Raw genomic sequence first — 25856 nt, forward strand, 5'->3', positions numbered from 1 at the left:
ACAGAAAGTTAGACTACAGTCACCTGTAAAAATAAACTGTCAGACGCACTATGAAATCCCACAGACTCTTACGCCATGGTATGCAGATGTGACTGTTTCTGCTTATTCCAGCAAAACTCCTCCTGTTTTATGTCCTGAATTCCTGTCTGCCAAATCGCAAACTCCCTCTTTTTTTATGACCAATGCCCGCTCCTTGACTAACAAGATGGACGAACTAGAAGTCTTCTTATGAGAATCCAGTGTACCTATAGCAATTATGACTGAATTTTGGGATATCACAAATAATACTGGATATTCAATTGAATTGAATTCAATTTATTTATGACCTATCAAAACAAAAAAGGGTGCATATATCAATTTGATATACCGGATATATCAAAGGCTGTACTTGCTTTTTTTTAACTCCCGCCATGATAGAGGCCTAAGCTGCAGAGGCGGTGGTGTTGGACTGTATTTTCGCATAATGACCTCCCATCCAAACTGCTAAGTGCCCCCAGTGACTCTTGCCATGAAGTGCTGAATGTAAGCCTTCCCAACTATCAAAGAAGTTTTTGTGCCTGATAGTGGCATCTATCTATTATCCTGAAAATCCTGCCTTGATAATTTTTGACGTGCATATGCGGCTCTTGCCCTTATTGTTGGAGGCAACTTCAACCAGGCCAACAAACAGTGTCTATCCAATGCACTTGATCTGACACAAGTAGTGAACGTCCCCAGCCGTCAAACTGGCAGTACTTTAGACCTGGTATGTCAGTGAACTTTATCGTCCTCCCCTCTCAATGGGCCTATTGCAAACCACCGGCCATTTTGTAATCCTGTTACAAGCAAAGAACAACATGCCAAAACCGAAAAGAAGCAAAGTGACAGTTCGTCCACTGAACCAGGACTCTATATTTGCCTTTGTTCAGTGGATTGGTAATTACTCATTAAAAAAAATATGCTCAATCACTGACAGGGCCGGATCGACTAAGTGTGGGGCCTGATTGGAACTTTTTTTAGCGGGGCCCCCCTATAAAAAATATATTAAATTTTTTAAGTAAAATTCAAATCCAATATATATATATATATATATATATATATATATATATATATATATATATATATATATATATATATTGTATTTTCATGTAACCTTTAGCATAGTTGTTTGTTTCTCACAATATTCCTTTCAAGAGATCTGTTGGGTTACGACTGATCTAATAATTTAAAAGATGTGAAAGGTGTTCTTTTTTGGGGTCTAAAAAGTACATTTGGTTCTGATGAATATGGTTCAAAATCACCTTCAGAGGTCTGTGATGGGTGTGCTGCTAAATTTATTTTGTGACAAGTTTTTTTTGTGTAATGGTGTGATCATTGTATTGCATATCTTGAGTTAGCCTTTCCTCAATAGCGAGCTGGGATAATGATGCCAATCTGTTGTGGTGGCTGATTGAAGATCTTAAGTAGTTCTTCACTTCGTAAAGGATGGGAGAGGATCTTTCTCATGTGCAGTTTGTGGCAGGTACACTAATAACCATTCTTAAGGCATTGTCAATGTTTGAATAGATGTCAACTGCATCAAAATGGCACAAAACCTAGCTAACATTAGTTAAAGTCATGCTATCTTTTTCCTTCATCAGTATTTTGTACCAGGAACGGTTTCAAATGTAAGCATTCATCTACAATCATAAGCTCAAGATCACTGGAATGAAAACTCAATAGCTCACTTGCATAGTTTGATATTTCTGAGGTGTAAATTTGCATGGTAGTGGAGTGCACCTGGCACTTAGATGATAAATCACATCAGTCCAGTTGTGTTAAGAAAAGGAATCACTCAGTGAAAATTGATTGTGCCCCCTGGCATTGTGCGCCCCTAGGCCCGGGCTTAGTGGTAAATCCTGGCCTGATTGTCGGTATATCATGCAGTCCATGATGATACCAGGTACACTGGTATTCAGCTAAACAGTTACCTGTCATTTAAATACCATAAAATTTTAGAATTGATAGTACCAGGTATATTGGCATCCAACCAAACAGTACCTGTCATTTAAATATCATATAGATAAAGTGAACATAAAGATAAGCCATAATGACGGAATATTTTTATCACCTGAGATTCATTGTACCTCATCATGCTATGGGTCTTTGTACATTTACTTTATTTAATATAGTACCTTAATTATTGTCATCTTGCCTGTTCAAATACCTTAAAGTCATCTAGCTCTTCTTCCAAGGCTGAAAATTAGCAAATTCTTGTTCTGATAGAGTTTATGTCATTTATGTTGTGGCTACTGATTTGTCTTCTACAAATAGGCCCCATAAGTTTCATGAGATTTTACTTGTTTCTGAATTGCCTTGACAATTTCTAAGAGCTTCATTGGAATGAAGCTCATTGGAATTGGCTTCATTGTATGAAAAATAGTCTGTCTTTGATGATACAGGTATATTCTCTTTATTTGTTTGGTGCTGATCATGTCTATCAAAATATTCTGCTTGTTTTGCTTCTAGTTCTCATGAGTCTCTCAAACCTTGTTTATGTAACTGTCTTTTCCATTTTTAATGTGATAATAGAATTGTTTTCCTTTCCCTTCCTTTGTGGAAAAACTTTCTTAATGGTTTATCTTCCTTTTGAAACATATAATTTAATGATATGTTTTAAGCTGTAACTTACACCAAAAGAAAAAATACCTGTGTCAATGAATTCATCAGTTTTAGCTCCATTCACCAAAACAGAATACAATACAGTATTGCTTAAACTTATTTCTTAGAGGATGATCCATATTTGCTTACAAATATAATTTTTCTATTTGTGGTATATATTTTCAAAATATTTTTAACCTACATAAAAATAAAAAGCAAATTTCAGAAATGTGAACTACTAGATGGATAAAGCTGAACCTCAGCTATCAAATGACAGCAGAATTCTCATCTTATGATGTTAGATAGATAAACATTTACTTTCACCAAATTCTTCATGGCACTGCCAAATTTCTTTGGTATAGTCACATTAAAAAGCATTAGTCACATTATGCAAGCATTAGTCACATTACAGTCACATTAAAGATTGAATATATAACAGCAACAAAAAAAAACTAATCAATCCTCCTGATTTTTGTTGTACATATTTACAAAACTAGGTATAAAACTTTTCGCTAACCGCTGATGGGCACAGCATACCAGCTGAAGTTTCTCAACAGGCACTGCAACCCTGCGCGGGAGTCGTTTTGTTGTGGATTGAGGGGGGGAAAGGGTTTTGTGGATTGGGTGGATCAGAGATTTTCTTCCAAAATCAATGCAGAGTTTCTCTCTTCTTTTTTTCAGAGTTAGCATTTTAAACTTTGTCAGCAGCTCTTTAGACAACATTTCTGCCTGCTTTGATACTATCATTAGAGCTCTTTCAATCCTGGTACTTTGCTCAGTCATCAGTCTAAAATGCCATACAGGAGCTGCTATTACATTAAAATCACAGGAGTGTGAAGAATAGCAGACTAAAAGCATACATTTGAAATATAAACCTTAAGACTAAATTGCCTGATTTGTGTTAAACTTGATTTAATTTGATCCCTAGTTATAGGCATACAAATAAAGTTTTTTTCTTGCTGATAATAGCATGACAGTTAGTTCATTTAGTCCAGTTTCTCTGATACTCTGTTAATGTGTGTTAGTGAGAGTTTGAGTCTTTAGTCTCACATGGTAAATTACATTATGTCTTTTTAAACTTTTTTTTTATTTTCATTAGTTTATTATGCTTAAGCATCTGTTGGATTTCCTTGCTGCTGGGCATGTGTTGTTATTTAGTTTATACTGCAGTTAAAACACTTTAAACATAACCATGAAAGACAGAAATGACTATCCTTGGTATGGTATTGGCTAAAATATAACTAAAAAGTACTAAGCTATGATGCATGTAAAGATTAGACTTGAACGGATTGCTTTGACATATATGATCAATAGAATGTTATATTTACAAAAATGACCAGTACAATTAGTTGTGACCAAAAGGGGACTGTTTGTAAATTGTATTCTCCTCTGGTAAAATCCTAGTTTAGGGGCTTTTTGCTATACAAGAGAGCAGTTGAGCTAAGTGAATGAAACTCTCAGGAATAAAGACACAGGAGATAGCATTCAGTTAATCCTACAAGATCTCAATGCATTTACACAATGAGATAACACTTGGAAGCTGGATGCAAGACTTTATCTTGGAAAGAAAAACCATGTACCAAATACAATATGGAGTGTAGTGATGGTTCATGTAAACATATCTCCAGCAGCCAGGCAGAAAGATACCTTGTTGATCTTGTTGGCAATGAGTTTATTTTTCATCTCTATACACAAACAACTGTTGGAAAGGCCAACCACACACTTGGTACAGTTAAAACAACATTCACTACAAAGTCCCAAAGTGTCATGACCAAGTTCTATGAGAGTTTAGTTTAGCAAAGTTTGGAGTTCAGGATGTTTGTAGTATGCCCAGTCAATAGGACTTATTTGAAATGATCTTGAATCAGTCTAGTAAAGGGTAATAAAATGTATTAAAGGTCTCTAAAATGTCTCTTATTCATCAAATGTCTAGGAGTTTCAAGTACCCCCCTCACTTATTGTAGCAAGAGCGGTGATAGGATTACAGCTTACAAGATTCTGAATCCTATTATCAGCATCTCTTGAACTTTGAAACAAGAAGATTAAAAAACAACTCAAGGTCATTCTTATAAGCTTTTCAAAAAATGAGCAAACACCAGACTGAGAAACAAGCTTTTTACCAACAGAGTTGTCAGCTTATGGAACTCTCAATGGGAACAAAGTCATTTCTTTCACTGTAGATACAGTCAAAAAATTAATGGACAGGGAGTAGCAAAAAAAACAAACAAGATGCACCATTTGGGACACAACAGATGAGACAGCTCCTTACCATCACCGAAACTGGTGGATAAAGGATTAACGCTTTTGCTAGCAAGTGTGATTTAAGGTAAATCAAACATTGGTTGGGAGTCAGTATTAAGACAAACACTAATGTCACGGATATAAACAAAGACTATTATGGATTTTTTTTTTTTTTAAGCAGGATATATGTATTTATTTAGGATACAAGTGTAGACTCAATTTTTGTTTAAATTTACTGTGAAGTGGAGGCCATGGATAAAATTGCCAAGGATCTGGAAGATGCAGCTAGACAACACAATAGTAAAATATTTTACTGGCATGTTAATAAATTGAGAGGGAGTAGTCTAAAGATAGGAACAGTGCCACACTTAGTGATAAGAAAAGAGTTGAAGAGAGATGGGCAGAACATTTTGAGAATGTGCTAAAGCAAGATGAAATTGCAGGAAAAGATATAGAGGAAAATGAAAAAGTTTGTGATACCTTGGAAGTGAAGGAAGATTTATTTTGTGAGGAAGAATTAGTGACAGTACTAAAAGGATTAAAAATAATAAGGCTCCAGATGCTAATAGGGTAGTGAATAATTTTCTTATATATGGTGGCTCTGAGGTTAGAAATAAGTTAATGAAGATTATGAATATGATTTTTGAAAAAGGGGAAGTACCTAACAATTTTAGGAAAACCTTAATTAAACCACTGTATAAGCTAGTGATAAGAGGGAGTGCAGTAATTACCAAGGAATTAGTTGGGTCTCTGTAGGTAGCAAACTACTTAGCAACATGACAGTTTTTAGACTGACAGATGCTGTAGACAAAGTTTTAAGAGAAGAACAGTGCGGTTTTAGAAAGGGGAGAGGATGTACTGACCAAATTTTCACTCTTAGATGAATAATTGTGTAGTGCCTGAGTTGTCAAACACCTTTGGTCTTTAGTTTTATAGATTATGAGCAAGCACTTGATTCTGTTGATAGAAAAGCTTTAGCAAAGGTCTCATCCTTGTATGGTATTAAATAAAAAAAAAAAACACAGACACACACACAGACACACACACACAGACACACACACAGACACACAGTTTTTTTAAACTGAAAGTAAGGAATGACGTTAAAACTTAAAACGTACAGAAATTATTCCGTATATGAAAGATGCTGTCCCCTCCTCAACGCCTCGCTCTTTACGCTAAAGTTTTTTATTGTTTAACAAAAATAAGAGTTGTGAGAAAGTCAAACTTAAGCGTAAAGAGCGAGGCGTTGTGGAGGGGACAGCCCCTTTCATATACGGAATAATTTCTGTTCCTTTTAAGTTTTAACGTCGTTCCTTACTTTCAGTTAAAAAAACTTGTTTTTTTATTTATTTAATTTTTGAACGTTTTTGAATTAATGCAGGTTTTGATTTTGGCTCCCCGTACATGAATAATTAAAACAAAATTAGAATATTAATTTTACTTTTATTTGGTTAAATGGCTTTCTCGAAACTTGTTTAATTTTATTTACGAACGTTTTTATTATTAATAAATATATGTAACTTACGAATTGACTTACGTAACGACCTTCTATATTCATATATTTTAATACGTATATTAGGGGGCTCGCCCCCTAGTCAATACTTCGCTCTTTAAGCTGAAGTTTGAATTTTGGTCCAATTCTTAAAAATGACCCCTTAATCACAAAGGCCGTTATTTAGAATAAATAGCTCTAATGAAAGTACTAAAAAATCTTTGGCTTAAAGAGCGAGGTATTGACTAGGAGGTGAACCCAATCATACACGTAATATTTTCTGTTCGTTTTAAGTTTTGATGTTACTCCTTATTTTCAGTTGGAAAACTTGTTTTTTTTTTATATATATAATTTCTGATCTTTATTTAAAAAATGCTGGGAAATCTGGCACCCCCTTCATAGCAATGTCTCTTCTCCCATGAAAACTTCCTTCATGGTAAGATCCTCCAACAGAACCACCAACCCACGCCCCCCCCGCTACCCGAAAAAAACCCCTCAGATAACGTCTCTATACTTCCCAAAAACCAATACTATATGTTAACAAGTGGTAAAGTTCATAACTTTCAGCCCTCCCCCCAGGGACTTCGGTGGATTAAGTCATCCTAAAAGACGTATTTATAATATTTTCGACCATGCTGAACAAAATGGCTATCTCACAATTTTGATCGGGTGACTTTGGGGAAAAAATGAGCATGGGAGAGGGCGTAGTTGCCCTCCATTTTTTTGGTGACTTAAAAAAGGCACTAGAATTTTTAATTTCTGTTCTAATGAGCCGTCCTGCGATACTATAAGACCACTGGGTCAGTACGATCACCCCTGGAAAAAAAAACAAATAAACACGCATCCCTGATTAAGGTTCTATAACTTTTTGGGGGGTCTTTCCCCCTTTTTTCGAAAATCAGCCAAATTTTCTCAGGCGCGTAACTTTTGATTGGTAGGACTAAACTTGATGAAACTTATATATTTGAAATCAGCATTAAAATCTGATTCTTTTGATGTATCTATTGGTATCAAATTCCGTTTTCTACAGTTTTGGTTACCATTGAGCCGGGTCGCTCCTTACTTTACAGTTCGTTACCACGAACTGTTTGATTAATTAAAAAAGTTTTTCCACAAAATAAGTTTTTCAAAGAAAAGTAAAGAACTCCATTAAACCAAAAAATAGCAAAAATAAAATCAAATAATCTACAAAGCATGAAGCTACCACAAATCAGCATCGATAAATAAATGAAACCCAAAACGAACAGAAATTGCAATAAATAACCAAGTCAAACTCAAAACGAGCAGAAATTAACATGAGTAGGACTCAAAACCCCTATGCCTTCCCAAGGTCAGAACATAATTTGCAATTTACTGAAAAAATATAAATGTTTTTACTTTTATAACTTTAATAAATCAAATAATATTAACTTTTTGATTAATGAATATCAGTATATGCATATTAAACTGACAATGCACATTCATTTGTATTTTTTTTCAGTAAAGTTGAAGTTTCTACGACAACGCGTTCTAAAAAAATTTTACACGCCCCAGGGCATAACTTGCAGTCCTTGACCTGAAGGTTCTGAGAAGGTTGTTACCCACAAAGACATAACTCCTGGAACTTCCAAATATATTGAATAGAATGGCTATTTCAAAATTTGGATTGGATATGTTTGGGGAAAAAGTGGGCGTGAGAGGGGGGTTACTTGCCCTCCAATAACTTTTGGCTATTAAAAAGGGCACTAGTCATTTCAATTCGCAATCAAATGATTCTTTTTTGAATTTTCTATGACAATGCTTTCTATAAAAAAAAACAACTTATATGCCCCCAGGGCTTAACTTACAACCCCTGCCCTGAGGGTTCTGGGGGGAGAGTCATCCTCAAAAACATAATTTCCGGACTTTTTAACTATGTTGAACAAATGCTTAGATTGAATATGAAAATCAATCTTAAAACAAAAAAAAAAATATTTTCATACTGAAGTATAAATGAAACTTAAAACAAATAGAAATTCAATCAACAATCAATGCAAACAAACATACAATTATCATTGTAAATTAACAAATAAATCATAAAACGAATGAAACTTAAATTGAATATGCAAATCAAGCTTGAAACAAACAAAAATCACTACAAACAAGAGTTTTGGTATGACCTCCTTCTCTCAGTGTAAAAGTTTAATTTCTGTTCATTTCAAGTTTCATTTATACTTCAATAAGAATTTTTTTTTTTCGTTTTAAGCTTGATTTTCATATTCATTTATATTATTGCTTGTTGTATGTTTTTGCTATGATTGTTTATTCAATTTCTGTTTGTTTTGGGCTTCATTTATTCTTTAATAGTAATTTCTGGTCGTTTTGAGTTTGAATTTAATAGGTATTTGTATCTACTGAGCTTAAGTTTAAATGGCCTATACTTTTATTTGAAAAACTATTTTTTTGGAAATTTTTTTTTTTAATTAATTTTTGTTCGATTTTGATTGCAAAAAATTTCAAGTTTTTAAAAATTCCTTATTTAAAAAAACAACAAACTTAAAAAAAAATCAAATATTTGTCAAAGTATCAAAACTGATATCAAATTAACAATATCAAAGTGAACAATGGGTTTGTGTCAACCTTGGAGTTTTTATTATCTGACGTTTGAACTATTTTTAACAAAATTGTTATCTCAAAATTTTATCGGATGGGTTTTGGGAAAAAGGGCATGGGGGGACTAATTAAGCTTTGGTCTCTTTTGACTCATTAAAAATGAACTTTCTATTTTCAATCAAATGAGCCCTCTCTGAAGTTTATATGAGTATCCCTTCTATAAGAACCATATATATCCCCAGATTATAACTCACAACGCCTGTCCCTGGGGGGTTGTGTTGACTCTGGAGTTTTAATATCTGATGATTGAACTATTTGTGACAAAATGGTCACCTCAAATTTTTATTGGATTGGTTTATCCATCCAATACACCCAAAGGCGTGGAGGGCGGGAGGGGCTAGTTGCCCTCCGATCCTTCTTACTCTGAGAAAATGAACTACAACTTTTAATTTCCATTCAAATGAACCCTCTCTGAAGTTTATACAAGCATCCCTTTCATAAGAACCACATAGTATATATAAGAGCAATAAGTATATAATAGTTTAGAAACAAATTTCGGCTATATATTTGTACATCAGGGGGGTGGGGGTAAAGCATAGCATATATTAAATACGTAACCCAACCTAACCTAGGTATCTTTTCCCCCTTAAACCCCCAAAAAGTATAGTTTTAAATTTTGGATGTTGTGACGGTTGGTGGTTCTGACGGATTATTTTGTCGATGTTATGAGGGATTTTGTGCATGTTATGGCGTTGGATGTCCTGACGATTGGATGTTATTTCGCCTTTCCGTTTGAAACTCCTGTCTGAAAAAATGTGGAATTTCGTATTTTTTACCAGAAGAATGATCACAGGTGCCTGTTGTTTTTTTCCCCCAGGGGTGATCGTATCGACCCAGTGATTCTAGAATGTCGGGAGAGAGGTCACTCGAACAGAAATTAAAAGTTCTAGTGCTCTTTTTAAGTCACCAAGAAGATTGGAGAGCAACTAGACCCCTCCCACGCCCCTTTTTTTTTCTAAAACCGGCGATTCAATATTTGAGAGTGCCATTTTGTTCAGCATAGTTGAAAGGCCCAATAAATATCCTTTGCAGTCAACATAACCCCCGCAGCCCCCGGGGAAAGGTCTTTAAGTTATAAATTTTGCCCATTGTTTACGTATAGTATTTTTTACTGGGAAGTATGCATACTTTTTTAGGGTGGGGGGGGGGGAGAATTTTCTGCTGGGATAACTTTCTAAGGGTAGAATTTTCCATGTGGAGGGAAGTTCGGGGGGGGTGAACTTTAAAGGGGAAATTTTATCATGGGGGACGTTCCCGTAATTCATGTACGAAATTATTTTTATATGTCTTGCTTTAGCTTTACCGACTCAATTTTACCTACGGAGATGTTGAGGGTAATTGTCCTGGTTAAATTTTCACCGGGATTTAATTGTCCATAGGATATTTCCGTGGGAAGGGGATTTTTCCGTGTAAATTTAGCCAGATTTTCTGGCATTATTTAAAAAACGATCAGAAATTAAGTAAAAAAATAAATATTCATTTATTTATTTGTTTATGCATGTATGTATTTGTAAATTTTTCCCCCACAACGGCTCCATATTTTTGTTTTAAAATTGGCACCCTGGGATATTTTGCCTGAAAAAAAACCCATCTAGATGGGTCACAAGCTTGAGAAATTTTTTAAGAGCCCTAATTTCAAAAAAGAATTCATATGAGTAACGTCATATCTATGAACATATTTCAAAAGCACAATTACGTCATTTCCGCGTCAGGAGCTGTTCTTTCATTTTTATTATCTATGGCGCATGTAAAAATACACAAAAACATGGCTAAGTATAAAATATCAAATGTAATGATTCTATTTACAAAAGATATTTCCAGCAGTTTGATAATATCTCAAGGACATAAACATAAATTAACTATTGCTCAAAATGAACAAACTAGAGCATCAAATGAGACAAGATCAAGAGGACGACCTTAAAAAACGTAAATCCGCAATCGGTGAAAATGAACATTCTAGACCATCAAATGTGACACGACTAATCCAAGCAGCTAAGGCAAAGGGTATTGAAAAAAATATCTGATCTATTGATAAAGAAAATGAATAAAAAAATATGTGGTGAGAATACTGGCGAAAAAAAAAACAATTATGAGTCGAAAACGAAAGTGAAGAACAAAGAAATATGCGTTAAAAGTTAAGTGGCAGCTAAAATTACAAAGTTTCAAAAACGAAACTAAAATACAAAGAAATGTGTGGTTAAAAGATAAGCAGCTGTGGAAATTGCAACGATTCAAAAACGAAAGTGAAAAACATATGCGGTCACTGAAAAAAATTCTAAAGTAATGATGAACGAAATTGAAGGATAAAGACATATGCGGTTAAAAGATAAGCGCCAGCGAGACTTACAGCGAGGGAAAAAAGTGAAGTACAAAAAATGCGGTTACAAGACACATGACAATGGAAATCAGGACGAATCAAAAATTAAAGTGAAGAACAAAGAAATATGTGGCTAAAAGATATGTGACAGTGGAGATATTGTAAGAAATATTGTGAGACACAAAAACTATGCCAAAGGTTACATGAAAATGCGAAAATGTCCAGGATAATGTAAATCAGCCTGCTGCTTCACTGGAGCAACAGCCTTGGATACGAGACAAGTGAGAATGAAAATCGATATATATAAAAGCCTGTATATCACATTACAAACAAATTATTGTGAAACACATGCAAAAAGTCAAGGATGATGTAAATCAGCCTCCTGCTTCACTGGAGAAACAGCATCGGATATGAGACAAGTGACTATGAAAATGGTGGAAAGAAAAAGATGGAATATCGAGTGGCTTTCCACTCTCTGAAATCATCTACACCAGGCAGTGCCTACCAAGCGTGGTGGGAGTGTGCAAAGAACGGCGGACCTGTGAGAGCTATACCAAGAGTGTTGGAACTATGCCAAGCACGATGGATATAGGACAAGCCTGGTAAAAGGACGCGACTTTGATCATCATAGCAAGCTGGGAATCTACATTACACACTTACTAGTTAAAATTAAAGAGCCGTAATAATCACATCACTGTCACATCACATCAAAAATACAAGTACATCAAAATGCATCACATAAAATACAGCAAACACAAAGATTCATTTATTCCAAATCAGACCAAAATATTTCTTCAAAACCGCTGTTTTCATGCGCTGAATGACTGGTAGATTCTTCGTTGTCTCCCGATCCCTTCTGTGTATTTTTCTTGTTGTCCACGTCAACTAGACTTGACCTTCTTTTCTTCCCTCTTTTGGTTTCTTGAGACGAGCTTGGCTCTCTGATGTTCATATCCTCTGAGACCATAGGCTCTCTGATTTTTATATTCCTTACCAACCTCGAGTCTAAAATTTCAGGTAGTAAGGATTCATTCCAGAAAGCTTCAAGCTTTGGAAATACTTTCGCCCAGTATTCTTTTGACCGGTGAACTGTAATTATTTCCCAGTCATCAATGGAGTTAAAAACTATTAAGGGGCATATCTTTCTATCTAGTATCTCGAGTTGGCCTTGTATCTGGGAAAAATACCAATGATTTTTTTTTAACTGAAGACCTTCACTGGATAATTCAATAAAAAATCCTTTGACTAGATTTTTGGACTGAGCAGCATCAAAAATGGTTTTGAATTCCGGTATATTATGTACAGTTTTTATCTCTAAAGGTGTGTCATCAGAGAGCTATCCATCTAAAGATGAACCAAGATATTGATGCTGTGGATGCACACTAAGTCCTATTTCATCTCCCTTTATGACATTTAAGTTGAATTTCTTTTCATACGCTTCTAGAGCAACTACTTCTAAATCCAAACCCTTTTTCATAAGGGCAGAGCAGAATCTAGGTCCCAAATTTCGAATTTGCTTAACAATTGGGGCAACTCTAATGCTATTTTTTCTAGTTGCATTTTTATGAAAATAACTGCTCGTTATTCTTCTAGATCTCTCTTCAACCCAGTTCTCATTTTTTGATTGCCCCTTGGTATTATAAAACAAACGGCTAATACTGGCACTATCCAATTTTAAATGTTGCTTAGTATATTTTTGTCTGGCTGAGCTTATTTCATCAGAAGTCATATCTGGCTTATTGCAGTTTGGTCCATAGTCCCGATCGCCAAAGTTGTTATTTCTGTTTTTTAACTCAGCAAAATGTTTTCCTCCAAGAGAACTATAATAACTGGTCAAATTACGTTTAGATCTTAAGCGATGTTCTGCTGTTTTTTTGCAATACTTTTTCGTCAAGCAAGAAGGACTGGACCTAAAAATATTTTTCCAAGCTAATTGATGCCATTTCGGACCTAAATTATAAGCAAGGCTGGCTCCATTTACTCTTGTTTGGTATGAACCTCCCTTAGACCGGCTTATTTGCTTTCCCCCGATGAACTTTGCAACAACTGACATGTAGCTTTCAGCGAAGTTTGTAGTTGCGTCATTTCGGAGCCGCTCTGATTTTCGACACACAACCTCTACCCCCTGTCATAACATCCTCAAACAAGTGCATGGGCAGAGTATTCCATCGACTTTCTATTTTGTCATCAATGAATTTTGGGCAACTGGAATCGCATTTTGTGTGGTTTCCAAAAACATGGTACGGACCTCTTTTTAACAGGTTCTTCAATTCTTCCGCTGTTCCACTATTTTCGGAATTTATTTTGATCGAACCCCTTAAATTTTTTGTCAATTGCTGGATAATTCCTCTGGGGATAAATTTGGCCCACAAACCTTTCTTATTTTTGCACAAGATGCGTTGTATAGTACTTTGTGACGTGATTGGCACATTCATCTTTCCGTATGTTTGAACCGTAAGAGACACACTGTTTTAGCTTATAAAAAACACTTGAATCACCGTCACCAATAAACTCTAAAAACTGTAATCCATGCATCTCTTCACTGGAACGAAAGCCTTCAACTAGAATGTCTGTTTCCATGCTCTTCGAATTTCCGTTATAGTTCAGAAAGCAGAAATGGTCTTTAGGACTTACTTTAGAGTTAGCAGAAGAAAAACATATATAACAGTATTTATTTTTTATGCCAAAATATAACAGTTTTTTCGTAAATGCATCTATGATAACTGCAACACATGGGCCCTGGGGGGATGTATCGACACCAGAGTTTTTGTTATCTGACCTTTGAACTATTTTGAAAAATGGCTCTCTCAAAGTTCTTATTGGATGGGTTTGAGGAAAATAGGGCGTGGAGAGGGGGGCTAGTTGCCCTCTGATATCTTTTGACTCTTAAAAAGTGAACAAGAACTCTCAATTTCCAATCATATGAGCCCTCCGAAGTTTATACAAGCATACCTTCCATAAGAACCATATATGCCCCCAGAGCAATACTTACAACACCTGCCCCAGGCCCTGGGGTGGGGGTTGTGTCGACACAGGAGTTTTTCTTGTCTGACCTTTGAACTATTTTTAACGAAAGGGCTACCTAAAAATTTTTATCAGATGTATTTGGGGAAAAAGGGATGGGGGGCCAGTTGCCCTCTGATCACTTTTGACTCTTAAAAAAGGTACTAGAAATCTCTATTTCCAATCGAATGAGCCCCCTTAGAAGTTTATATGATGACCCCTTCTATATGAAGTTCCTCTGGGAAAAAAAATAAATGGAGTGTGGGGGGAGGGTAGCTGCCGTCCAATCACTTTTGACTCTTTAAAATGTGAATTACAACTTTTGATTTCCAATCAAATGAGCCCTCTAGGAAGTTTATACAAGCATCCCTTCCATAACAACCATATATGGCCCCAGGGCATAACTTACAACGCCTATCCCTGGGCCCGGGGGGGGGGCTGTGTCAACACTGGAGTTTTTTTGTTATATCAGAACTTCAAACTATTTTTAACAACGTGCCTATCTCAAAATTTTTATTTGATGCATTTAGGGCATGGAGGAGAGGGTTTTTGACTCTTAAAAAGTGAACAAGTACTATCACTTTTCAAACAAATTAGCCGTCTGAGGTATATACAAACATCCCTGCCATAAGAACCATATATGCCCCTAGAGCAGTACTCATAACGCCTGTCTCCGGGTCCTGGCAGGTTCCGTTGACACAGAATTTTTTCTTATCTGACCTTTGAACTATTTTTAATGAAATGGCTATTTATAAAAGTTTTATCAGATGGGCTTGGGAAAAAAGGGTGTGGGGCAGGCTAGTTGCCCTTGGATATTTTTTGACTCTTAAAATTTGAACTAGAACTTTCAATTTCCAATCAAATTAGCCCCCCCCCCCCATGAATTTTATACAAGCATCCCATTCATAAGAACCATATACGCCCCCAGGACAACACTTACAAGGCCTATCCCTCAGGCCCTGGGGGGAGTTTTTGTTATCTAATTTTTGAACTATTTCCAAAAAACTGGCTATCTCAAAATTTGTAGTGGCTGGGCTTTGGGAAAAATGAGCGTGGGGGAGGGGGGGGTGGCTAGTTGCCCTTAACTCTCTTAATTCTTAAAAACTGAACTAGAACTTCCAATTTCCAATCAAATGATCCCTCTATGAAGTTTATATGAGCATCCCTTCCATGAGAACCACACAAACCATATATGCCCCAGGCCATGTTGTTAACTTACTATGCCTGCCCCCAGGCCCTGGGGGGTTGTGATGGACACATGAGTTTTTGTTATGTGACTTTTGAGCAATTTTTAACTTAATGGCTATCTTAAAATTTTTATTGGATGCATTTGGAGAAAAAGGGATGTGGGGGGGGGGCTAGTTGCCCTCCAATCTCATTTGACTCTAAAAAACAGAACAATAACTTTCAATTTCCAATCAAATGAGCAATCTCGGAAGTTTTTATGAGTATTTCTTCAATAAGAACCATATATTCCCCCAGGGAATAACTTACAACACCTGCCCTTGGGCCCTGGGGGGCTGTGTCAGCCCTGGAGTTTTTGTTATATGGTCTTTGAACTATTTAAAAAAAAAAGCTATCTCAAAGTTCTTATTGAATGGGTTTGAGGAAAAAAGGGCGTGGAGAGGAGGGGGGGCTAGGTGCCCTCCAATCTCTTTTGACTCTTAAAAAGTGAATTAGAACTTTCAATTTACAATCAAATGAGCCCTCTTTGAAGTTAATCCTTTCCATATATGCCCCCAGGGAATAACTTATAACACCTGTCCCCAGGCCTTGGGGGTTGTGTCAACACCAGAATTTTTGTTATATGATCTTTGAACTATTTTAAAAAAAAATTGCTATTTTAAAATTTTTATTGGATGCATTTGGGAAAAATGGGTTTGGGGGGGAGCTGGTTACCCTCCAATATCTTTCGACCCTTAAAAAGTGAACTAGAACTTTCAATTTCCAATCAAATGAGCCCTCTCTGAAGTTTATACAAGCATTCCTTCCATAAGAACCATATATGCCCCCAGGACACAACTTATAACCCTTGCCCCTGAAGACATTGGGGGGAGTGTCCTGCTCAAACATATCATTTCCAGAACTTTTAACTACATTGAACAAAATAGCTATATCAAAGTTCTGATTGGATGTGTTTGGGGAAATGGTGGAAGTGGAAGGGGTGTCAGTTGCCTTAGAATCACTTTCAACTATTAAAAAGGGAACTAGCCATTTAAATTTCCAATTCAATGAACCCTTTCTGAAGTGTCTGTGACAATGCTGTCTATACAAAACCTTATATTCCCCCAGCACATAACTTACAACCCTTGCCCTGAGGGCTGTGGTTTTTTTTTTATTCTCAAAGACCTAATTTCCAGAACTTAAAACTGCATTGAATAAAATGGCTATCTCAAAATTTTGATTGGATGTGTTTGGGGAAAAGGTGGGCATGAGAGGGGGGTTAGTTGCCCTCCAATCACTTTTGACTATTAAAAATTTCTATCTGGAAATCAACTATGCTGAACGAAATGGCTATCTCAAAATTTTGATTGGATGTGTTTCAGGAAATGGTGGGCGTGGAAGGGGTGTTATTGCCTTCCAATCACTTTCAACTATTAAAAAGGGCACAAGGCACTACCATTTCCAATTGAATGAGCCCTTTACAAAGTTTCTACAGCAACTTCTTTGATACAGAGTGCCCTGCTGTAAAGGAAAAAAATAATAAATAATACATTGTGCCAACATTGTTCTTATATGCCCACTGGGCATAACTTAAAACCCTTGCCCTGAAAGTTGTGGAGGAGTGTTCTCCTCAAAAACATATTTTCTACCTAGAAATCAACTATTCTGAACAAAATGGCTATCTCAAAATTTTGATTGGATGTGTTTGGGGAATGATGGGCATGGAGGGGGGGCTAATTGCCCTCCAATCACTTTTGACTGTTAAAAGGGCACTAGAACTCTCAATTTCCAATTGAATGAGCCCCCTTTGAAGTTTCTATGACAACCCCTTCCATATGAAGTGTCTCTGGGGGAAAAAAATAATAAATAAATAAATAAATAATAATAAAACATTGGAACCATATGACCTTTATGATAGACAATGCTATAGTGTTGCCTCTGATCAGGAGTTAAGCAAGATTGTTTTCTATTCCCCTTTAAATGGATCATTTTGTTGGGCTTTGTTTTAAGGAGCCCTGGAAACACAATGGGAGACCACAGAATCAAATGGGGAGGAAAAACTCTCCTGAACTTGGATAATGCTGATGATTTAAGCATCCTAGATGAAAGTGAGAGCAAAACGAATGAACTTTTAAAGGTTTTGCAAGTTCAGGGTGCTAGAATAGGTTTGAAAATTAATATTAAGAAGACTAAGTCACTAAGGCAAGGAATAAGTGAAGATGAAAAGGTGATGATGGGTAACAAAAAGATTAATCAGGTGGGCAGTTTCACTTACCTTGGTAGTATTATTAGCAAAGACAATGAGAGCAGTTAAGTGTTAAAAGTGGAATAGCCAAGGCTCAGGGTGCTTTTTCACAGTTAAAAAAAAGTTTGGAAGAATAGGAAGATAAGTCTGCAAACCAAGATTAGAATATCTTGGCTCTTATTTCATCTTCATGTCTCTCAGTCTATTTTTATTTCAAGATTGCTTTTATTTTTATTTATGTAACTCAGCAGCAACATTTTAAGAAATTTAAAATAAATTTCTTGTGAATTATTATCTCAATTAATCAGTAGTTGTACCAAACCAATGGTGCTCAAATCCTTCTCAGGGCCATACTGTGGTGTTTCTTTTGTGAATGGTGAAACTTTCCCCACAGTAGAGTGCAGATGGTCTGTTATCATTGTAATATCCTTTCTTGTTTTAGTTTAAAGCTTATTCCAATAGGCAATGCTTAGAAGTCCTCCAAAAAAAAATGTCCCCCCAAACCCCACCCCAAATACCAGTGAAATTGATACCCATCTTGGCTGGTCAAGCTCACTATCACAAATTTCATGTGATAGCTCCAATTCTGAGAATAGGACAATGGTCAGTGTAGGGGCTAATGTCACTATAAATGATGATAATGGGTTTCAAGAGGTTCTTTCTAGAAGCTCTAAAAAAAGGGAAAAAATCTCCCCAATCAAAAGCATTTCCCCTCTCCCCGCCCAAGATCCTCCCACCCAAAACTTAGGAATTTACCTTAAAATTTCTCCTATTAACCCCTTTGAAATAAAAAAGATTACTGCAATAAGAGTTGCAATTTTCAAATTGATGAAATCAATGTTCTCTCTTAATATTCACCATGATGGATCTCTGCTATTAACTATAGAAGATGAGAAATCAGCAAACTCAATAATTAATATAAAATCGATTCTGAATACATAGATTAATGGATCCAAATGGAACCAAAATCAATCCCCAACAAAAATAGTAGTTTATAAAGTTCCCCCAGAAATACCCACTCAGGAGTTAAAAGAAGGGCTCTCAGATAGGGCTGGCAACACAATCCCAGTTGAAGATGTTACCCAACTTGGTAAACCTAACTCTAATGGCCTAAAAAATAGTAGATCCTTCTTATTTACACTGAAGGAAAAAATTAATATCCCAGAAAAGTTATTCCTATTTGGGCAAATGAAACCGCACAAGGAATAGAAACCAAAACCTATCCAGCATCAGAAGTGTCTCAAACTGGGACACACAACAAACAAATGCAATGAAATTCTCCTAGAGTGTAGTAATTGTAAAGCATTCCATCCTAAAGAGTTGACAACTTGCAACAACACTCAGCCTACATGTATCAATTGCAAAGACCCACATGAATCTACCAATAAATCACTATGCCCTGCATATGAGAAAAGAGCACTAACACTCCCAATAGCAACAGAGAAGGCCACTCTGTACCCCTTTGCGCAATGGAAGCAAATGCTGCCCAACAATACCAAATAAAGCCGTAATGAAACCAACCAAAACCCCCAAGTCAAACACAATGCATCAAGTACCCCATATAAAACACCATCCTCTAAGCCCCCTTGGTCAAATCCCTATCCGAAGAAATTATCAAGTCAACCATCCTCCCTTTCTAGTGAGATGAGGTCAGCCTGGCCCCCCCTCCCAAGAAAAAACAAACAAGTATCACACAAAGAAATTGTTTCCATGACCGACATACAGGATCCACAACCAAACATGCAATTCCCTAATATATGCTTATTCATTCTAAACTGTAATGCAGTTCAGGCCATGAACAAACATAAACTACAGAAAACAAAAATCATTGCAGAATTGGCAAAAATATACATCCCTAATGATATGCTCATTCATGCAAATAAAGATCTTTCTTTACTAATAACAAAACTGAATATTTATACACAGTCACATGAAAAATAAATCAACAACACAACACATATCAATACTCGAGTGGAACGTGATCAATCACAGAAAATAAGCTAAATGAACTAATATCTTTTATGAATAATAATTCCATGAATATTGCTTGCCTCCAGGAAACTCATTTAACCAAAATCAACAAATTAAGTATCTGGGATATACTATACTGAGAAAGGATAGATCATCAGAGAGAAAAGGAGGTGGAGTAGCTTTAATAGTTAATATTAATATAAAATTCTGTGGCATCAACTTTCCAGATTTTGCAAATAATGTTGATGCAATTTGTATCAGTGTTTGGCTGAATAATACAAAAACCTACATAATAAGCTTTTATAACCCTAATGGCCAAACTACAGATGCCATGGATTTCTTTAAATATATAAATAATTCTAATATGTTAAAAAATATGATTACTTGCGGAGATTTCAGTGCCCACAGCTTTTTGTGGGGGAATAAACCAGCAAATAAAGCTGGTAAATCGATTGAGCATATGACTTCAAATAATATTGAATTAGCTGTTGCTACCCCTCCAAAACTGAATACATATTTCAACCCCAAAAATGGCAGATTCTCTACAATTGACCTACAAATTGTGTCATTAAACATTTTGAATAAAATTTATATAAATAAAATTGATTGTCTATGAACTGACCACTTTGCTATAGTTTGCTCCCTAAATGAACCTGCTGAAACTCTATCACATACCTCCAAATATATCAACACTAAAGCAAATTGGTCTATGTTCAAAAATAAGCTAAATGATGAAATTACAAGTTTCACCCAAAATTCATGCATTTCAAACACAACAATTGACACACATGCTGAAGTTTTGGCATCTTTACTAATAAATACAGCTTATCATGCTATCCCCAGGACAACACCCAAGAAAACCTTCCCTAAACACATTCCTAAAGCATGGTGGAGAAATAAGTGCCAAAATAAAAGGAGAACAAAAAAGGCAGCTAGGAGAACATTCATAAAAAAAAACCATCACCTACTACGTATTTAAAAAAATTACAAGCAGAATCTAATCTAAAAAGGACTATAATAGATGCTAAACATAACTACTGGAATAATTTTGCAAATAATCTCTCCAGATAGACACATGAGCCAATAATACATAAATTCATAAGCCAAATCTGTGGGAAAAAAACTTCCCCCAACCCACTCCTGTATGAGCTTATACATAATAATACCCATTATGACAATGATAATGAAAAAGCTAAGCCATTTGCAACTCTTTTTGTTAATAAGTTAACATCAAATAATTGAAGCAAAATGTCCCCAATTCCTATGAACCCAAGTTACCAACCATGCCCAGGATCTGAGTATATAACTAGTCCATTTTCAATCCAGGAAATGAATAATGCGATACATCATATTAGGACCAAAACTAGCATCAGCTATAACAATATACACCCTACATGGATAAAGAATCTCACCCCTTCATACAGGAACTGCTAAATTGTTATAATCACGCTTGGGCATCTTCTATGTTCCCCAATATATGGAAATGTTCTTCCCTCCTACCAATCCTAAAGAAAAATATACCCAAAGATAACCTTGAGTCTTATAGGCGCATAATGATTACTCCTGTGATGGGGAAAATAATGGAGAAAATGATATATTACCGACTCCTCTGGTTTGTTGAAAAAAATAACATGATCCCTCAAGCTCAAACTGGATTCAGGAAACACCACTCCTCAAAAGATGCTTTCATTTTGCTAGCAGATGCTTTCATTATCCTTTTAGTTCAATGATCTAGGGCTAAACAGAAAGCAGTTTGACCTTGTCTGGGGTGGGAGGATGTCATAAACAAAGACTTAAAGGAAATAGGAACTTCCTGAGAGGTTGTAAAGAGGCAGGCTTTGAATAGATTGGGATGGAGGAGGAGCATGCATAGGCTTAGCTGTGTTGGCCTCATGTGGCTTGGTGCTGCAGTGAGTTGTTAGCAGTAGTAGTTAGAACCAATTGTTACTACCTGAAACAATTGGCATAAAATTCAAAATTAGGTAGACCTATTGGTAAAATTCTGCTTTAGCTACTTTTGGCTATCCTGGAAAGGGGTTGGGTTTTAGGAAAATGAAACTTTCAGGGATGGGTCTACAGGATAAAGTATGTCCCAGGAAGGTATTTTCAAGTACTTACCTGCACTCCATCTCTCTCTAGAGGGTCCTGACCTTTAAAAATCCATGTGTTATAAAAGTGAAACCTTGTAAAATAGATCTTCTGCTTAAATAAAATATAAAAAAATTGTTTTCAGATTCAAAATTTTGCTCAATCCTGATATGCAAATACATTTCCTGAATTGTGAAAAAAAAAACATTGATATGGCTTAAAATTCAACATGTTAAGAAAACAGTTCTTACTATAAAATATGTATAATGATCCTAGCTAACATATTAGCCAAGGGGAGAACCTTTATCATAATCTATTTTTTGTCTTTCCTCTTTTTTCCTTCTTTTTCCAATTTAAAAGAAAAGAAATCTCTATTTTTGCATGCTTTCAACCCAATCTGTAAATCCTTTGAAATTCTTGCAACAAATTGTTTTTTATAGATGGCATTCATCCAGGTCATTGTTAATTCTGTTTTTTTTTAATGATAGATAAAGCAGTGGTGAAAATACAAAATATTGCTATAAACATACATATCCATACAGTTTTTTAAAAAATTTATGAATTTTTTAAAACCTATATATTAACAGAGTATATACCCCACCCCCCTAATGTGCAAATATATAGCCAAAATTACATTCTGAACCTAAATATAACCAAATTAACTGTACTGCAACCCCTAAATATATCCAAATCATGGTATATATTTGCACACAAGGGAGATGGGGTCAAAATTCATTTGTGATGTAAATGAAGGTTATATTTGGAAACAGAATGCAATTTTGGTTATATATTTGCACAGTAGAGGTGTGGGGGTATAATAATATTTTTTAATATTTGAAAATGGTGAGGTAAAAATACAAAATTGCCACTTTTTGTCACTGCTTTATCATTAAAAAAAATGGAATTAACAATAACTAAGATGACTGCTATTTATAAAAAACAATTAATAACAAGAATTTCAAAAGATCTACACATTGGGTTGAAAGCATGCAAAAACAGAAATATCTTTTCTTTTAAGTTGGAAAAAAAGGGAAAAAGAGGAAAGATTTGAGGATAAAGGTTCTCCCCTTGGATAATATGTTAACTAAAATCATTATACATATTTTTAAGTAAGAATTGCTTTCTTAACATGTCTCCTTATCAGGGGCCACAATTCCAAATTTATGCTGAGGTAGGTAGGTCAAAATACCTTCCCAGGCCATCTTTAGCCTGTAGACCCATCCCTGAAAGTTTCATTTTCCTAACCTAACCCCTTTCCAGGATAGCCAAAAGTAGGTAAAGTAGAATTTTACCAACCTATCTATAGTCAATGTCTATTGAAGCAGGGGCAACACTAGGGTGTTGAGTATTGGGGAGGGGGGGGATAAAGAATGTGCGGTCAATATATACCAAATCATATTATTGAGTTAGGACTAAAGTGAACACACCATTCAATGCCTTTTTTATGCTGATTACAAATATAATAAGCATTTCTATCAGAAATGAATTTCAGCCCCCCCTATATAGGCCACTTCAGGGTTAGGTTAGGTATAGCCTATATAGGGGGGGGGGCTGAAATCATTTCCGATAGAAATGCTTATTACATTTATAATCAGCATAAAAAAAAGGCATCAAATGGTGTATTCACTTTAGTCCTAACTCAATAATATGATTTGGTATATATTGACCAAATGTGTTAACAAGGTTGTCTAATATGTCAACAAATGCAGATACATAAGCTACACCCCTGTATGGAGGATACATTCTGATCAAAATGTTTATCCAAGATTAGGCACTGTCTGAGTGGGATTATTGGAGACATTACCCTGTTTGGAAACAGTAGGCCTAACCTATAATAAGATGCATTGAGTAGCATGTTCACCTTCTATTAAGAAAAGTAATCAAAACAACAGTAAATTTACCAAATAGAAAATAAAACATACTACTCATCACTGGTCCATTTAGTCAGCTTTAGAGTATCTGGCTTCTGATGCAAGTGAGAGTAAATCACATCAAAACAAAAGTAACACATCTCAGGATGTGCTACACTGAGCTGCTTTTTGGTATATCCATTTAACAATGAATGGTGTTTTACCAAAACACCAGCTTTGTTTTCCAAGCATGATTCCTGGGAGCAAAGGTCATGACTGCTGTTGCTTCCTCCACTGCAGCAACTTGAAAAGGAAGAAGTTCCTGTTTTTTGTTTCTTCAGAATATAAAAGCTGCTGGACATCCTTCTCTTCTGGCCTAAACCCTCACTCCCGCTTGGAACCGCCGTGGTTGTTGTCTTAATTTCCTTGAATTTACTCACACTTCAACCAGAGCTTTATATTTCCGTCATTTCTTCTAAAGAAACGATGTCTAGTGCCAATTAAGAAATACGTCGAAAAACCTGCCGATTCTTCAAATGTCTTAAAAAAGAAACCTCGGTAAATATTTACCAAATCATATTATTGACTTACGACTAAAGTGAAGATACCACTCGATGCCTTCTTTTGTGCTCTTTTCGAATATAATCAATTTTGTCGGAAATGAATTTTACCCCCACCCCTATATATACCAATTCAGGGTATATATTTGCACATTAGGGGGGTGGGGGTAAAGTTTATTTCTGATGTAAATGAAAGGTAAGTTCAAACTTTACCCTCACCCCCCTACTGTGCAAATATATGTCCTGAATTGGGATATAGGGATGGGGTAAAATTCATTTCCGACAAAAATGATTATTATTATATTTGGAAAGAGCATAAAAGAAAGCATCGAGTGGTATGTTCACTTTATTCGTAAGTCAATAATTATGATTTGGTAAATATTTACCGAAACCTCTAATCTGGAGACGTTCTTTTATGTTAATAGCTTCAAGTTATCATTCAGTAACATATCTTTGTCGGCCATGCATAAACCAGATAATTCCAATATCATATTGTCTAATTATATCCATTCCACGAGTTTATTTACCACAAAAATATAAATTTGGTTCTGAATGGTGGTACTTTTTAAGCCAACAATCATAAGCCATTTGTATTATCGGTAAGCAATGAAACCAATCTGAAATAAATTCAGGCCAAAGTGGATCCGATCCTAAATAGTGCTTCATAACGTAATTTCTAAGTATCCTTTTGTTATCGTGGGGTGAGAGTATATCTGTACCTTTTCTTTTTAAGTAGCCCAGGTGTCAACGGTTCCGATTTCGGAACAATAGCAGAAAAGAGCGCAACAGGTCTGCTCACAAAAATATAGATCCGTTGAAGTTTCTTATTACCACTTTCTAGGCATTCAGAGTCTAGTAAGATTAAATAAAAAAAACAAGCTTTTTTAACTGAAAGTAAGGAACGACGTTAAAACTTGAAACGAACAGAAATTATTCCTCATATGAAAAGAGCTATCCCCTCCTTAACGCCTCGCTCTTTACGCTAAAGTTTTTTATTGTTTAAAAAAAATACAGTTGTGAGAAGGTCAAACTTTAGCGTAAAGAGCGGGGCGTTGAGGAGGGGACAGCCCCTTTCATATAAGGAATAATTTCTGTTCGTTTTAAGTTTTAACGTCGTTCCTTACTTTCAGTTAAAAACTTGTTTTTTTATTTAATTTTTGAACGTATTTGAATAAATGCAGGTTTTGATCTTGGCTCACCGTACATGAATAATTAAAACCAAATTAGCATATTAATTTACTTTTATTTGGTTAAATGGTTTTCTCGAAACTTGTTTAATTTTATTTACGACTTTTTTATTAGCAATAAATATACGTAACTTACGAATTAACTTACGTAACGAACTTCTATAGTCATATATTTTTAATACGCATATTGGGGGTTCGCCCCCTAGTCAATACCTTGCTCTTTAAGCTAAAGTTCGAATTTTGTTCCAATTCTTCAAAAATAACCGCTTAATCACAAAGGCCGTTAATTATAATAAATAGCTATAAGGAAAGTACTAAGAAATCTTTGGCTTAAAGATCTAGGTATTGACTAGGAGGTGAACCCAATCATATATGTAATATTTTCTGTTCGTTTAAAGTTTTGATGTTGCTGCTGTTGCAGCTGAAAAACTTGTTTTTTTATATTTAATTTCTGATCTTTTTTTAATAATACTGGGAAGTCCGTCGTC

The 25856-nt window shown here is 35.5% G+C and overlaps 1 protein-coding gene across 1 annotated transcript in view; it reads right to left on the minus strand.

The window, feature by feature from the left end:
• The window catches only part of LOC148941499 (uncharacterized protein CG5902), a 54816-nt gene extending 30735 nt beyond the window's left edge, over positions 1 to 24081 (minus strand). Inside the window, exon 1 of the mRNA XM_089104410.1 lies at positions 23694 to 24081. Coding sequence (XP_088960536.1) covers positions 23694 to 23983 — 290 coding nt within the window. The 5' untranslated portion in view covers positions 23984 to 24081. The remainder of the gene's footprint in view (positions 1 to 23693) is intronic.
• Between the last annotated feature and the right edge of the window lie 1775 nt (positions 24082 to 25856).

This window comes from Artemia sp. Qi Xiang Cuo, chromosome 18 (assembly GCF_049724085.1).
Source record: "Artemia sp. Qi Xiang Cuo chromosome 18, ASM4972408v1, whole genome shotgun sequence".
Classification (NCBI taxonomy): domain Eukaryota; kingdom Metazoa; phylum Arthropoda; class Branchiopoda; order Anostraca; family Artemiidae; genus Artemia; species Artemia sp. Qi Xiang Cuo.